At 37.2% G+C, this 18,261-nt stretch overlaps 1 protein-coding gene across 5 annotated transcripts in view; it reads right to left on the reverse strand.

The window, feature by feature from the left end:
• ADGRB3 (adhesion G protein-coupled receptor B3) overlaps nucleotides 1-18,261 on the reverse strand; it is a 724,811-nt gene that overhangs the window by 390,013 nt on the left and 316,537 nt on the right. For all 5 annotated transcript variants that reach the window (XM_080665754.1, XM_080665753.1, XM_080665751.1 and 2 more), the window contains 2 exons: nucleotides 17,983-18,084; nucleotides 17,509-17,615 (listed from right to left, as the gene is read on the reverse strand). In XM_080665754.1, the coding sequence (XP_080521880.1) occupies nucleotides 17,509-17,615; nucleotides 17,983-18,084 (209 nt within the window). The remainder of the gene's footprint in view (nucleotides 1-17,508; nucleotides 17,616-17,982; nucleotides 18,085-18,261) is intronic.

Raw genomic sequence — 18,261 nt, forward strand, 5'->3', positions numbered from 1 at the left:
AGATGCAAGGCTTAATTAAATTAGTGATGGCCAGAGAAATATGCTGTCAATTTTCATATTTGCTTATTTCATAGTTCAAGGGAAGAAAAACATCTTACAGTGTGAAAGAATGGTAATGTTAGAGAGGGTAAAGTGATAGCAAGGATCTACCATACTTTTCTTTGTTTACTAAAAGGTTAATACTTATAATCTCACTGCTAAATTTGTGATAAAATTAATGTATCAAAAGTTCATGAAATAATCAAGAACTAACACACCAGAGAAATGCTAGAAAGGGTAACCTGTAATAATTGTAATGATCAATTTCCCATTAAGATTCATGCCAACAGTCCTGTAAAGCATGACAATCAATCTGAACTAATGCCCAAAGTTAGTTTTCAAAAACATTTAAAAAAAACCCAAACATCTTGCCACTTCAGATATTTTACTTTTTTTTAGTCTCTAAAACTTAGTCTAAAATATTTTGATAAAGTAAAAATCTTTAGACATACTCTATTTCCATTATTATGCTGAAAGACAACCTATTTATGCAGTTTATTTCTTTCCATTTTCTTCTCTTATTTATCTCCTGTCTCTCCTCAGTGGCAGCCAACCACTGATTAAAGCCCAAAGGATTGGTATGACATCAGTGATCAGCCCTTGCCTATCTCTTCTCTGATTTATTGATAAATATTTGAGACTTGCTCTTCAGGTCCTGTGTTCCATAACTTCATGTGTCTGCACTGGCAATCCTGCCCCCTTCCTTACATCAGCTCATGTTTATGCACCACTCAGATTTAGTACTGGTTCTTCTAAATATTTCAACGGCCTTAACTCCCTTCTCAGAGCTGTCTCTTCTCTTACACATCACTGTATCACACTGAATTGTAATCATTTTTTCATATGTCTTTCTGCCCCAGTAGTCCTTCTAAACCTGGGAGTAGGTTCCATGACTTAGAATAGAGCACCATAAAATCTGTTAGAGTTAATTAAATTTTTATGTCTTAACTATACCTTTATGATATAATGCAATGGATGGTCTTTGAAGCCAGCAGTGCCCAAGTTTTTATTTAAACTTTGCAACTTATCATTCTTACAACTGAATCCATAGGAGACTCAGATAGCATGTCTCCTTTGAGATTTGAAAACTATGCCTATTTCATTAAAATATTTAAATATCATTTTCTTAATTTAAATGAAATCACATAAGCCTAAGATAATTAGCACAAACTACTGCATATCAGGAAAGCTTCTTGCCTCACCATGCTCTGCATGCCCTACATGATCCAATTCCTGGGACACCTTTCCCCTCATTCACTGTGCTCTAGTCACTCCAGTAATTAAAAAAAAAAAAAAAATATATATATATATATATATATATATATATATATATATACACATTTTATTGATTTCAGAGAGGAAGGGAGAGGGAGAGAGATACAGAAACGTCAATAATGAGAGAGAATCATCAATCGGCTGCCTCCTGCCCACAATCCGGGGAGCCCTTGACAGGAATCAAACCCGGGACCCTTCAGTCCACAGGCTGACGCTCTATCCACTGAGCCAAACCTGCTAGGGCTCTCTGATCTTTTTGATCTTCCTTAAGCACATGCCTGTCTCAGAGCCTTTGCACTTGCTTTTTCTGTTGCCTGGACCAGTCTTCCCACAGAGATCCATGTTTTTTTTATCACTTCCTCCGAGAGTCCTTACCTGACTCCCTATCAAATATGATACCATGGCCATTCCTCTTACCCTCCCTCATTGTGCTGAAGCTTTCCTGCCATTGTGCTATCTATTTCTTCACTTATTTTTTTGCATATTCTCCCCACCCCCTGCCATCCTATATAATAAAGATGTAATATGCAAATGGTCATTACAAGGTGACGCATAATGACCAACCACATAAGGACTGATCACGGATCAGCAGGAGGGTGGGCCAGCAAGCTACAAGGAGGCGGTGGAGAGCTACAGGAGGGGGCAGGGCAGCAAGCTATGAAGGGGAGGGGGGGCGGAGGGAGCTACAGGAGGGCAGGACAATGGGCGGAGAGCTACTGGAGGGTGGCAGCGAGTTACTGGCGAGCTACTGATGCACGGATTCATGCACAGGGCTACTAGTTAGAATATAAGCCTTGTGAAGAAAGAGACTTTATCTGTATTGTTTACTCCTTAAGTCCCAGCACCTAGAGGATACACACAATATATTGAACAAAGTAACTGAATCAATCAATCAATCAATCAATCAAAAATCCTTCTATGCTCACATTAGGTATAGGATTAAGTCAGGCACACTTGAAAGCTGTCTTAACTTGCTCATCAGCACAGCCCATGGCAAACACTGGTATCAAATAGTATGAGAAATGCCTGGCTTAAAGAGACAGTGTAGCTTCTGGGCTTGAAACTGTCTGGTTCGGTAGGTAGAGTGTGCAGCAAGTTTTAAAGTGAAATGAAGTTAATTGTATCTAACCTAAAAAATGTCATCATATTCAGCCTTCAGTTTTATGCTGACAATGCAGATCCCAGCCATGATGCTCAAAGCCACAGAGACTTAAATGGTTCTCCATTAGGAAGAGATAGCATGGCTGCTGAGGTAAACAGCCTCTGACTACTTCCCATTAGCTCTGTATCTATTTTGGCAACAAGTATGCATGCCCGTGAGGAATCTAATTTGCTCAGATTTCTAATGTATCCTTCCTTTCAAACAAAAGCATCACAGTACTAGAATCTTAAGGAATAAAACATTTAGAAACATTTTCTGTTTGCAGTAAGAATAGTACAGAAGGCACTGGGTGGCTCAGCTAACCAGAGATAGAAAAGCAGTCTTTCACTTCTGGGTCACAATCAAATGTGGCCCCCATCAGTAGTAAATTAACGTCATTGCCATCTGACAGCTGCTTAGCAGGCTTATTCAGAATGAGTTGTTCTCAGTCTAGCTCTTTGCAAACACCAATCCTCACAAATGGCATTAATTTGCATCTTTTGTTGGTGGAAAGCACCCAGAACAAATTCCTTGAAATAGCTGTACACACTAGTGCAGACTATTGGTAGCAATTATAAAGTGTACCAAAACTGTTCAGCTAAGATAGGCATCCATCCAGAACATACTTAGTTGATTAAAAATCTCAGTTTCTTGATTTTCCTTACACAATACAAGTGCACTGTTAAAGGTTCTCTCCTTAAAACATGCCTACTTTTTCCTAGAATGAAAAATCCAGGTTTATCTGTTTTTCTCTTTTCTGGATCATGAAGAAGTAGAATTAAGATTGAGTTTGTTCAACTTACTTTTTCTCTGTTTCAAATTGCCCTTTATTTGCATGTTACCTCTCTTCCTTTGTTCCTATCTCTGTGCTATAACTGTAGGGTTATACAATTTGAACCCCATCCGGCCTTTCTTCTACAATCCTTCCCTCTCTCAAAAGTATGGCCTGATATTGTTTATCTTACTTAAATACCAACTTTTCATGTTACTCCCTTTCAGCTATTGTGTTCTTTCTGATTCTCTTCAAAACAAAAATCAGAAGTATGAAATCTGATTTGAACCCAAGTATTTATCTCCTAAATATCCTCTCTGAGACTCTTACTAGTGCATTATGTTTATAGAGCAAATGGAACCTAAAATCTGGATTTAGATTGTGGTTCTACTATTTATGACATAGGAGACTGGGCAAACTATTTGCCTTTTTCCTAGCATCATTTGATTTGTCTATAAAAAGAAGCAAACATCATCACATGGTTGTTATAATGGGTTACTGCAAGATAGAGGTTAAAAGTGGACACTCAGAGACTTTCCCTTCTCTTCCCACTTTCAATTTCTAATTCCTCTAAATACATTTAAGTTCTAAAACAACCATTGGAGGTGCTATAATTACCCATATTTTGCAGATGAAAAAGTACAGGCTTAGCATGGTGAACTGCATTCTCCAGAATTGTCTAGCCCTCAATTGTTCCATGATTTGAGCTTCAGCGGTTTGATTGCAGAACCCATGCTCTTAACTATCACCTGCTTAGCTCAGGTTTTGTATAGTGCCTTGGTTAGAAACTGTCAAGATGCTTAAATATTTTAAAATAATTTTCAACCACCTTTATTTCAAGGAGCCATTGAATCTTTTTCATATATAGAAAGAATATGAGAAGCAAGAGAATTGAAGCAACTTGCCAGGCAGTCGAGATATTGCCAATTATTTGAGTAGTGGTTATTACTTTGGAATATAATGTATACATGTTACTAAAGCCAATTACCAATCAATATCTATATAAAATTTTTGTAGGTAGTTTTCTACAAGTAGACAGAAACATCCCCCAGGATAAATCAAGGATTCTATTTCAATTGGGTCATATTTTATAGTTCTCTTAATTTAGTCAGTGAAATAGCTCAGAAAGGTTTAAGAATTTAAATATTTCCTTTAGAATTATAATTGTTAGTGATTATGTCTGCTCAGCTTGCAGTATTCAGTATTTTTGCTCCAAAGGACAAGCCTTAAAGTTTCTGTGTCATTCACATTTAATACTGTTGACAAGATCTCCAGTGAAAGAAGAAAACTGACATCTAAAAATAGTGCTTTTTATAGTCCTTGCTCTTTATCTAGAGAGATTCAGTGAAGGTCATGGGTTAAAGAGTAGGTGTGGTTTCTGAAATAACTTTATTCTTTTCACTTTATGCCTCCTACTGCCAGTTACAGTTGCCTCTCTTGTGTGAATCCTAAAAAAAAAAAAAAAAGTTAATCGTAGTCACTGTGCAAATGACACAGTTTAAACTTCATATATTTATATATTATTTTCAGCATCAACTCCTACAGTCCATCTGTAAGGTATATAAAAGGCTCTCACAGCTCTTAGTGGCTTCAATTAAAAGATAATTATACAAGCAACTTCTTTTCATAAAGCAATAATCTAAATATACATCTCCTGCTTCAGTTCAAACCTCTGTCATTTTCTAAGACCAAAGTCACTCACTAGATGGTGATATTAAATTATTTGCAGATCTATCTGGTGTCAGCAGGAAAGAAAGATATCACTTTGTATGGAAAAGAAAGTGTACCCTTTGTTCTAATACATAAATAGTTCTTAACTTTCCCCGCATTTGATATACAGAGCTTGTGTTCATCCTGGAGCTGTCATACGGTTAAGAGTTCAAATTTGAGGGACAATTCTTATCAAGAGACAATGCTATAGATTTAGTCCATAATTCCCCAGGACACATCATATGTGTTTTGCAAAAAGCTCAGGATAAATAGCATTTGGCCATAGGGCATTGGGTATCCCAGTGTTTTGCCCCAGGACTTCCTCAAGTGAGGATTTCAAGGTATTGCTATGAGAATAAGCTGAGTCATGAAGAAAAATGATGAAAACAAAACAAAACAAAACAAAAAAACTGAGCCAGATATAGTGTGCTTATTTCCCTGGAGAACCTAGAAATTTCCAAATTAAGAATGAGAACATAGTAAATTTACCTACCGAGTAAAATCTAGAAATAGCTTTAATTTCAGAATTTTTGGCTAGAATTAGTCAAACGTGCAATTCCTGAGCAAAGGACATAAGTAGGTGAGATTTCTTTTCCTAATATCAAATAAATCTAGACGTTCTTATTAATATTCTGAGCCAGGGGATAGAATTGGAGCATCCTTCATGAGCTCAAAGCAGTAGACTGTTCCCAGACCAGGACCCAGACTTTCAGGAACCTTCTCAATGTGCGGCAGAGCATTCAGTAACCCAGTATTTCCCTGAGTTTTTCAATTCTATTTCCATTACTTGAGCTTTCTAGTTCTAGGGATATTGCATTAGTCAGAATGGGCTAAGTTATGCTGTGATGACAAGCAATTCCAAAATCTCAGGGCCTAAAAATAATAAAAATGTATTTCTCACTCAGAGCACATACTCAACCCAGGTCATCAGGGGGGCTCTGTATATCAGTGACTCAGGGGTTTGGGATGATGGAGGATAAAAGAATTTGCACTGGCAATGACATTCTCAAGCATGACACCACAAAGCTCACTTCCACACACAACCAATGAGCACATGTGGACAGCTAGTCACATACCTTCAAGGGGTAAAAAAAACACAATCCTCCCATATGCCCAGGAGAGGAAAATGAGATATCATCTAATGATAATAATATGTCTTGTGATGGTATAGAGCTGGCTAGCATTCATTTAACTTCTTTGCATCCACCAAAAGTTTACTTTTTAAAAATTTTACTTCCTTTCAGATTTTTTTTTTACATATTACTTCTTTGCATTTATTTACCAAACTAGAACCCTAAATGACATCTGCCACATGCTTCTTAAACTTCAATGTGCATTTGAATAGCAAAGGGAACTTCCAAAACGAAGATTCGGACTAGGTAGGTCTGAGACTGGGTCTGAGTTTCTACATTTCTAACAAGCTCCCAGGTGCTGCTGAAACTTCTGGTCTTCAGAAAACACTCTGGCTCTACCAAATGCCTTTTTTTTTTTTTTTTTTTTTTTTGCACCTGCATCCAAGTAGCTCTTCTTTTGCTGGAGGAAAAAATCACAACGAAACTGACTAGCTGTACTCTTAAGTTCTTTATTTCAAACCTCAGTACAACATAACTTTGGCAACCCCCAGACCCACCTACCTCAAGCTTACCTTCCTCATTTCAGAAAATGACATCACCGTCAGTGAAATATACTCATTCAATCTTAATCAAGGATACCACCACCTCTCACCTGGATTACTGTAGCAGGCTTCACGGGTTCCTGTCCTACCATCCTACAGTCCATTCTCCATAGAATAACCATAGACCCTCTTTTAATTAGATTGAAACACATCAGTCCTCTACTGTAAACTGTTTCCCTTTGCACTAAGAATAAAATCCAAACTCCTAGCACAGAATAATTTTTTCCTTACCTAGTTTTCCAAACTCATCTCATGACAACCTCTTTTTAGCTCACTACTCTGGCCACTGGATCACCTTGCCCTTCCTTAAAGACCCCAAGATCTTTCCATATGCTATTTTCTCCAAATGGAATGAACTCTCATTCCCTGACAAACATTCTCTCCACTCTTTGCATATCTAAATCCACCTCATCCTTTGGGTCAGACTTTTAAAGGACATTTCCTCATAGAGACCACACTGACTATTTTTTTAAATCTAAAGCAGTCCCCAAACATTATTCCCTATGTCAGCACTTTGCTAATTTCCTTCAACGTATATATTAGTGTTTGTAATTATTTTAACTCTTTTCTTGTCTACTTTATTTTGTATTTGTTATATGTGTCACCTTCAAGTTGCACCCTTGCGTAATTGCACTGTACTGCACAGAGTTAAAGCTCAGTGAATATCTGTATAATAAATTAGTGGGTAGATAAAAGGATGGATGAATGATTGAACAACATTATATACTTTTCCTTATAATATTTTTTTTTACTTTGGCATTTTCCAAAATATAATTCTCTATAGAAGAGTATTTTATTAAATCATCCAATGAATAAGTACCAAATCAGTGAATTTTAATGGCTAAAACTAATTCTAACATTTCTTCTATTTAGTCACAATAAATACACAACTGAGAGAAGCTTAAAAATCTCCTGGGTTTATGTTATAGTCAGTAATATGTTATGAGTTTCTTTTTTAAAAAGAGGAAAAATAAGCATAACTGTTAGAAGTATTTCATTATATATCTATACAATAGACTCCTTTAAAATTCCCTAGGAAACAGCATTATACGTATCTAAAGGTTTTTTTTCCTTTTTATAATAAAGTCAAAATTTATTGGTTTAGTAGAATGTAATAATTCATGTAAGGTCAATTAAAAGCATATATGTAAATTACTAAAAAATCATAATCTTCTAGAGCATCAGAGAGCTATGAATGAGATAGACTAATTTCCAGAAAGAGAAGATCCTTTCAGAGGTAAGCCAACAATTTCAGCTGGTTTCTTTTTTTTCCTCCTTGGGAATGTTTGCTAAATCTGGGTAAGAAGCGAGGAGAAGGTGTAGCCCAGGCAGAGGCCCATTAGAGCAGAAAGAGAAACTTTTTCGGTTGGCAAGTGCTGGAGAAATATACGGGAAATGTAAGGGCCCCTAAAAATCTTGCTGGGACTTTTCTCCAAAAGACATTTGTTGAGTTCTTGAACTATGTAGGAAGCTGAGGAATTATGATGAAAACTTTTCAGCCACAGAATGTAATTTTCTTCATCCTTGTAAATAGGCATTTGACAATAAATGCCTAGTGAGAAGAGTCCAGCTTTAAACAACCAGCTGGACTTCTCCTTAAGCTTTTTGCAGCGTTTGAAGTTACCAAGGCAGAAAGCTGGGGCACTGAGCTGGGACCTTTTGTAGGGCAAAGCTGAATCTTCTGCAGTTTTTCAGGGTTGATGGGATAGGTACACACAGGCTCTCCATCCAAAAGACACGATGGTAAAAGGGGATTAAGTAAATGTATTTTTACTAAAACTGCAAAATAGCCTTGACCCAGACCAATTCTTGACTACATTGAAGTACCAGCTCCTCACTGTATTTAGACAACCAAGGAAAGGAGGAATGCTTTTTGGTGGACATGAACATTGTCTAAAGTCCTGACAATTATTTGATACAATGAGTGACATTCAATAAAAAATTACTAGGTATGCCAGATGATGTGACTGACAAAACAAAACAAAAGCAAGTTTACAGATTATCCTGATATTAGATTTAGCTGTTAGGGTATTAAAATGACTATGGTAAAAATGTTAAGGAAAACAGAAGGGGAAAAAGACAAAATAGACTTTGTCTATTTTTTTAATGGAGAATTTTAAAAGAGTTGGAAACTTAAAAAAAAGGAATATATATTCTAGATCAAGAGTTAGTGACTTATAACCTGTGGGCCAAACCCAACCCATTGCCTGTTTTTGCATAACGTTTTATTGAAATATAGCCTTGGTCACTTATAGTCTATGAGTGATCTTTTGATACAACAGCAGAGTTAAGTAGTTAGGACAGACATTATATGGTGTGTAAAGTCTAAAATATTTATCCTGTCCTTGACATATATGTTGAACTTTGACATATGAATTGTTTGAGACTATCAAGATTTAAACAACACCTTACTTCCAAATATCTATATTTTTCCATTAGCTCCTTCAGGGCAGATAGCATTCAATAACTGTGAGGTATTATCATTTGTTGAACAGTTAGTGAACTCATAGTTTTATTCAGGATCACATGTTAAAAAAAAAAACTTTGGAATTGTGATGTTGAACTCAGAGGTTCAGATCCCCAAACCTCTAACTTGTGATCCTGAATAAAACTGCAAAGATTCCATCTATTTTAAAGGAAGTAATGTTCTTCAACTTTTTTTTGGCATTCATGGGTTTTGCAATGATTACCTGAGCTCTGGAAGTGAGGACTCTGACAAACTTTTGAAATTTGTCAAGAAGAATAAACAGGCACTCAAGTGCTATGCTTTGCTTATTTACAACAAGAGTAGCCACTTTGTCATGGAGGACCATGTAATTACAAATACATGTATATGGATGCCAAACTAATATTGTTATTAGTGATAATAATAGCTCAGATTTATTGAATGTGTACTATGGTAACAATTGGTATTTGTTAAATTTGTTTTTATTGATTTCAGAGAGGAAAGGAAAGGGAGAGAGAGAAAAAACAGTGATGAGAGAGAATCATTGATCAGCTGCCTCCTGCACACCCATACAAGAGATAGAGCCTGAAACCCTGGCATGAGTCCTGACTGGGAATCAAACCATGACCTCCTGGTTCATTGGTTAACACTCAACCACTGAGACACATCGGCTGGGTACAACTCCATTTAATTGGCCTTCTGTGACCTCCCTGTTGATATTTAAGAACTCTAATGCAATTATAATGTTCAGTCAAGGTTAACAAATTACTGATCTAGCTTTCTTCTCCTAGCTTTACTGTTCACTTGCTGTATTCCAGTCATACTGCACAACAGAAAGCTTGCAGAACAAGTAACTCCTGACTCTCGGGCTCACTTCAGCTTAATTGATGGATATTTCAAAATTAAAATCATCTACTGCTGGACCATAGTACTGGGTTGTTTCTTAATTGCTCATTTAAAATAAAGAAATTAAACGAAACTAAATGAAACAAAACAAAACAAAACAATGGTCCTGGCCAGTGTGACTTGGTTGAGCCTTCAGTTCCAGATCAGGGCATATGCCGAGGTTTCAGGCTCCATCCCTAGTAGGGAGCTTGCAGGAGACAGCCCTTGGACGTTTCTCTCTCCCTCTCCATTCCTCTCTCTTTAAAATCAATAAAAACATATTTAAAAAATTACTCATATTTTTGGCTCTAAGTATTTGTCATAAACAAAACTATGGTAACTGTTGTTTTCTTTCTTCTAAACAAGCTGCAGTAATAAAATGTATTGTCCTCTTTTAGGCAAGGTGCTGGGCATTTGAATTAAGAATACTTGTTACTTATAAAGCTGTTTTGAGAAAATGGCTGAATTTTGTGGCCCAGTGGTCCAGCCTTCTCAGAAATTAAATAAGTGGTCAAAAATGCATGTGATACATGAACTGTTTTGTTGCGATGGAGCAAAATTCCCCTGAAAGGTAGAAAAGATGAAGAGAACATAAAGCAAACCTATTCTATTTGTTTCCCTCTCTGATTCTCTCTTCCTCTTCTCCCTTGCTCCACCCTCACCCCCAGCAATCATTTTACTATCTTTATCTCTCTCTCTTTTTTTTAAAAAATATATTTTATTGATTTTTTACAGAGAGGAAGGAAGAGGGATAGAGAGTTGGAAACATCGATGAGAGAGAAACATCAATCAGCTGCCTCTTGCACACCTCCTATTGGGGATGTGCCCGCAACCAAGTTACGTGCCCTTGACCGGAATCGAACCTGGGACCTTTCAGTCCACAGGCTGACGCTCTATCCACTGAGCCAAACCAGTTTTGGCTATCTCTCTCTCTTAATGAACCACCATAAAAGTAGAAGAAAACAGGAGAAACAAAAACCTTAAACCAGGATTCAAGCTCCTTGATATCTCTTCCCATAAAGTCAAACCTTCAATGACTAGGTATATTATTGCTCCAACTCCTGTCTTTAATATGTTTGTTAAACGAATGTTTGAAAACAGAGACAGGTTTTAAGGAACAACTTAAAAGGCAACATTTATAACCAACTATTCATATTTTCATGTAAAGAAACTTGTATTAGAATATTATCTTTGCTTTTTCTCAGTCCCCATCACTCACCCCACTCAGGGAAGGAGGAGTGACTTATAGGTCTGATTAATTTAGGAGAAAGCATTAGTATACCTGGTTCAACTTATTTTGATTTAGACAGCTGTCTACCTGTCAAGGGCATACATTCTGCCAGTTCTATGTAGTCTGTCATCTCTCACACGTGTGTGTATGTGTGTGTGTGTGTGTGTGTGTGTGTATGTGTGTGTAAAAGAGGCAGTATGAGAGAATAAGAGAGAGAAGAAGGAGAAATAGGAGAAAAAGGAGGAGGAGGAGATGAGGAGCAGGAGGAGAGGGAGAAGGAGAAGGAGGAGGAGGAGGAATAGAGAAGGAGAAAGAGGAGGAGATGATGATGAGGAGGAGGAGGAGAAGGAGGAGGAGAAGCAGCTGCCTGTGATTGTCCAGGTGTACCAGAAACAAGGTAGATCTGTTTATTTAATTTCTGAGAAGGCTGGCCCACTTGGCCACAAAATTCAGCCATTTTCTCAAAACAGCTTTATAAGTAACAAGTATTCTTAATTTGTTGGACTACTGTGCCTAGTTCACAACAGGTTCTGATATTATTTCTACCTTGTCTGGTGTAAAATTTAGAAAATGGCCTCGAGTATAAAATTAAACACTAACATGTGGAAAAATATAAAGTTTTCAATAATCCCACTATATTTAATACTTTATGTCTGTATCCTCAATGGGCTGCCTCCTGCACATCCCCTACTGGGGATCAAGTCCACAACCTGGTCTTGTGCCCTGACCAGGAATCAAACCAGCAACCTCCTGATGCATGGGACGATGTTCAACCAACTGAGCTATGTTAGCCAGGCTAATTTTATATTGTATATGGTTTCCAAACAAACTTTATGATTATTAGCTTATTGAAATCTCTCTGAAACTATCAAATAATTTCATAAAGAAATGTCATCATTTCTAAATATTTTAGGGCTAGGAAAATTTCACATGATGGGTAATATGTATTAAATTCATGTGGTTAAAATTCATAAACGTTATGTCTGATGTATCACCTTCTCAGAAACTCCAGCTGCTGGTATCTTCCTACTGATAAGAAAAGTGGCAGGGTCATTCTTTATACAGCATTCACATAATCTCTAGTATATGCTTAGCATTGTGTTAGGCACTAGAGAATTAAGATTAAAAAAACATGGTTTCCATCCTCAAAGAATTCAGATTAAATGTCAATATAACAGATTAGTGATTTATATATTAAACTGATTATAATGACCCCATTTTGGCTATCTCAACTGATTTATAATTATAAAAGTTCATAGGACATACTCAACTAATATTTACTGGTGATAAAATGTCATTTAAAACTTAGTCTATTACTGTATATTAATAAAATATGCATATAAAAATTTTTAATCTATATATATGTACAAATATTATAATTTACATGTGAAAGAATTGGAAAACATAGATCTACCTATCCTATATAATAAAGAGCTAATATGCTAATTAGACCAAACAGCAGAACGACTGTCCGGATGACCTTCTGGACGACCTTCTGGATGAAGCCAGGACTGTGAGGGCAGAGCCCCTTGCATGAATTTCGTGCATTGGGCCTTTAGTTTTAAATAATTCTCTGAAGTAGGTGACATTTAATGAGCTTTATAAATATAGATGTGCAAGAAATAAAATTCCTCAAGGAAAATAGAAAAATCTATGCATCCATCCACTCATACATCCATCTACCTACCTAACTAGCTATCTACCTAACCTACCTACCTACTCATCCATCCACATTTGAATGTATTTATAGATGTACAGTTCAAGATAGTAATATGTTGAGTTCTAAAATTGTACTCTTATTAATATAAATTTTATACTATATGGTTTCATTTACATATGGAATCTAAAAATATTCAAAACTACTGAACAAACAAAACAAAATAAAAACAAATTCATAGAAACAGAGACCAAAGGTTGCCAGAGGGGAGAGGGGTCAGGGGATGGGTAAAAAGGTTAAGAGAAATATAGTCAATAATGTGATACGTTTGCACAAGAACAGCTGATTACAAGAATTAGTGGGTGAGCACATTGTAAGGTATAACAATGTCAAATCATTGTATTGTTCACTGGAAACTAATATAACTAATATAATATTGTATAGCAACTACACTTACATAAAGAAGTATAAAAATAAAAGTAAAAAAGAGACCATTTTTAACTCAATGCATTTTCTGTACACATAGATATGAATACCTCCTAGTTACACAGCTTTTATAACTTGCAAACATTTCACATGTTGTATCTCATCTACTTGTCCTCAAAATCTCCAGAGATGTGATTTCATTTTGCAAATATCAAGTCAAGACTTGAGTGATATCATATGACTTTTTCAAAGGACACACAAGCAGAAAATTTAGGACAGATAGAATCAAAAGCTTAGTAAATAGCATGGTCTCCAGAAAAGAGGTTAGTCTTTGGAATAACTGCCTGGGAAGGAATGTTCACTCTTTGCCTAACGTAAGTGTATTGCTCCCCTGCAGATCTTCAGTTTCTTTCTATGGAAACTGAGGCAGGGCTATCACCTTGCAGGTTCTTGTGAAGACTGGAGTTAATTTATGCAAGTGCCCTGTTGAGTGCCTGGTATTTTGTAGGAGATGAATACACTGAGGCTGCTTTTTATTCTAGAATATCATGCTCTTGATTTATGGTATGCAAGTCAACAAGAGCCATATACACATTGGCTGTCAAATTATTGACTGATTTCTATGGGTTTTAAATTTAAGATCATTTCTTTATTTCACAGAATGTTCCTGTTTCTCTCCATTATAGGATCACCTGCACTTAGATAATGCAAACTCACTTAATTATTAATGTACAAAACACTGAAGTTAGAAAGTAAAAATGTTCTACAAGAGTGATATTATTAATTTCTAACAAAATTTGTAAGGATTTATGATTTACTTAATCCATGCAATCATTCCCATTTATTCATTACAATGAATAAACAAGACCTGAATATTATTAAGATTAAATAAACAAAGTCTAATGTCTAAAATTAGAGGAAAAATAAAGTTCATTAAAATATAAATTCATAAGAAAATTTTTCGTTATACTTAATTCTGAAATACAGGTCTGAATATTGACGGCAATTAATAAAAGAAACTTTACATTTCATATTCTTACATTTTATATTTTGAAATGAAGTTATATATTACATTCTGTGATTATATGTGTGTATTCTCCCAGAAAAGTGCATTTTAAAAAACCTAACAACCAAATGCTGTCAGATGTTTATATACCAAATCAGTAATTGAACTGATGATTATTTGACTACATACAACCTTATATCTATTCTTTTGATTTTGACAGAAATAAGACTCACTGAAGCCAAATATCATTACTGATATGCACATAAATCTATATATTATATATTAGAGACCCAACGCATGAAGATTCGTGCAAGAATGGGCCTTCCTTCCCCTGGTTGTTGGCACTGCCTTTGCTCCGACTGGAGCCGGCTTTCCGCCTTCCCACACTGCCCAGAGGCCCGGAGCAGCTGGGGCAGTACAGAATGCCTGCATCATTGCCATGGCGATGATGCAAGCATCCTGCCCCCAGCTGCTCAGTGCCTAAGTATGCAAATTAACCCACCATCTTTGTTGGGTTAATTTGCATACTCACTCCTGATTGGCTGGTGGGCATCATGAAGGTACAATCAATTTGCATCTTACTGCCCTAACCGGTTTGGCTCAGTGGATAGAGCGTCGGCCTGTGGACTCAAGGGTCCCAGGTTCGATTCCAGTCAAGGGCATGTACCTTGGTTGCAGGCACATCCCCAGTGGTGGGTGTGCAGGAGGCAGCTGATCGATGTTTCTCTCTCATCGATGTTTCTAACTCTCTATTCCTCTCCCTTCCTCTCTGTAAAAAATCAATAAAATATATTTAAAAAAAATTTGCATCTTACTCTTTTATTAGTGTAGATATGCATTTATGTGTGATCAGCAGTTATGTGTATATCTGTATTTACTATTTATGTGCATATATCTACAAATATAAATGAATATATATCCTATCTAATAAAAGAGTAATATGCAAATTGACCATCACTCCAACACCAAACATGGCTGCCCCCATGTGGACACAAGATGGCCGCCACAAGATGGCCATCAGGAGAGGGTAGTTATGGGTGACTGAGAGGGCAGAGGAGGGTGGTTGGGGGCAAACAGGCCTGCAGAGGAGAGCCGTTGGGGGGGACCAGGCCTGCAGGGGAGGCAGTTGGGGGGGACCAGTCCAGCAGGGGAGGGCAGTTAGGGGAATCAGGCTGGCAGGGGAGCAGTTAGGCATCGATCATGCTGGTAGGGGAGTGGTTAAGGGGTGATCAGGCTGGCAGGCAGAAGCAGTTAGGGGCAATCAGGCAGGCAGGCAGGTGAGTGGTTGGGAGCCAGCAGTCCTGGATTGTGAGAGGGATGTCCAACTGCCCAGTGGGATTGGGCCTAAACGGGCAGTCGAACATCCCTCGAGGGGTCCCAGATTGGTGAGGGTGTAGGCTGGGCTGAGGAAAACCCACACCCCCATGCACGAATTTCGTGCACCGGGCCTCTAGTATTTGTGTGTGTGTGTGTGTATATATATATATATATACATATATATATATATATATATACACACACACAAACACACACACACACACACACACACACTAACAAAAATAGGGCTCGCCCAGCCCTAACCAGTTTGGCTCAGTGGATAGTGCATTGGTCTGTGTACTGAAAGGTTCCAGGTTCGACTCCGGTCAAGGGCATGTACCTTGGTTGTGGGCACATCCCCAGTAGGATGTGTTCAGGAGGCAGCTGATCAATGTTTCTATCTCTCTATCCTTCTACTTTCCTCTCTGTAAAAAATCAATAAAACATATTTTTAAAAAAATAGGGCTCGCCCAGCTGGTGTGGCTCAGGGGTTGAGTGTTGACCTATAAACCAGGAGGTCATGGTTCTATTCCCAAGTTAGAGCACATGCTGAGGTTGTGAGTTACATCCCCAGTAGGGGGCACATGGGAGGCAGCCTATCAATGATTCTCTTTCATCACTGGTGTTTCTATCCCTCTCTCCTCTCCCTTCCTCTCTGAAATCAATAAAGATATATTTTTAAAAATAAGGTTCAATGTAGGCAAATAATCATCAAATCAATTGCTGACTTGGTAAGTAAACATATTAACCAGTATTTGTTTTTCAGATTTTTAAAAATTTACTTTTTTTCTGATAATCAAATACATTTACTTTATTGATAAGGGTTATTATTGTTTAAGATACTTCTTTTTTTAAAATATATTGTATTGATATTTTTACAGAGAGGAAGGGAGAGGGATAGAAAGCTAGAAACATCGATCAGCTGCCTCCTGCACACCCTCCACTGGGGATGTGCCTGCAGCCAAGGTACATGCCCTTGACCGGAATCGAACCTGGGACCCTTCAGTCCGCAGGCCGACGCTCTATCCACTGAGCCAAACCGGTTTCGGCTAAGATACTTCTTCATCCACAAGAAAGAATGTTACTTAGGTGTTTTTTTTAAAGAATTATACGTATTTGTGAGCAAGAGTGAGAAAATAAAGCAAAACAAAAGTACAACAAAACTTAAAGACTCTTAACTAAGTATTGTTCCTGCCAACGTTCAACTTTCCTATTGTCTGGTGTTCAAATTTTGTTCTAAACCTCATAATGTTTATTCATGTATAGAGTTCATCTTGACTGTCAAGATGAAATGATGACAGTATCGGAAAAAGACAATTATTTGCACTTGTAAAATACCAAGCAGTTTAACTGTGCTCAAAATATTCATCCATTATACTCTGTGGGAAAATAGGGGCTATTTTTAGAAAATCTGGCCTTTGTAATCTTGTGTGAACGATTAATTTTCCCTGGTGTAGTAACACTGTGATTTTGCTCATACCTTAATGTCAAAATGCAGTGAGAAATTTGATACCTAAGTGACACAGCCTTATGAATTCCTAACTACTAAAAGTTAAAGAATTTAATTAAAAATGTATGGTATTTTAAAATAAGTTTTATATACTATTTAACACAGATATGTGCCAATCATGATAAACAATCTTACTCCTATAGATAAAACTGAATAACCGATTTTTCTCATGCCCGTCAAGGAATTCTTTTATTTAAATAGCGTGATCCATAAAAACTCAAACCCTAGGAACCAAACAGTTTAGCACAGACTTATAAATAATAGCTTCCTATCACATCCTTTTTCCCTTTAGGCATTTTTTCAGATTTTTTTTTTTTTTTTTTTACTGATTTGATTGTATAGCAGAAGGTTAAATTCTCACACAGTGATCATTAGCAAAAATAAACAGAGCAAGTACTAAAGCTGGCTTTGCACCTACTGAATGCTGCAAGTGTCTGTACTCATTTGATATGCATCTTGCAAAGCTCGGCTGTTCCCAGAAGGCCACTCCATGAAGACTGAGAGAGCAGCGTCTGCTAGTGGTGCCTGCGTGTCACAAAGAACAGAGAGAAGCTTTATAACAGGGATGCTAGAAGGCATGGCATAATTGTGAGGCAGACTCAGAAACGGGGTTTGTACATTTTCTTGCTTTAAAAAAGCATGCAGATGAGAGTATTTTGATTATTTTGTAATGCTTATCAGTCACACTGAGAAACCACGGCATCAGCAACATTCTCTAGGTCTCTTCATTGGCTCCATGTATGAAGCACTTCACTAAAACCGTCTCATTAGCTGCTTATTGGACATACTTAGTTATGGACACAGGACAAAAGCATGACTTCATAAGCAAACATAGCATGCTGCTCCTGGATGGCTATCATCCTTTAGGTATGAGTGGGTCATCCTACTTTACCTGTGGCATTCAGTGGACACTGATTGAAGGCCAAGTCGCCTGCTGGAGTCCTTTTCCACACCATGGACATCAGATAATCCTCTGGGCATATTTCATAAGGTGCTGCAATTTAAAACAGAGGGACTCGACTTCAGCAGTGTTTCTTTTTAAAAATATTGGCATTGCTCAAATGCATCGCTCTAACTGTAGAGCTCTTTCATTTTCTTTAAAGTGTACTAGCATTATTGATTGAAATGTTAGAAATGTTTTCATAAACAAACCAAAAAACCCACCGGGTTT

Source organism: Plecotus auritus (genome assembly GCF_963455305.1).
Source record: "Plecotus auritus genome assembly, chromosome: 4".
NCBI classification, from domain to species: domain Eukaryota; kingdom Metazoa; phylum Chordata; class Mammalia; order Chiroptera; family Vespertilionidae; genus Plecotus; species Plecotus auritus.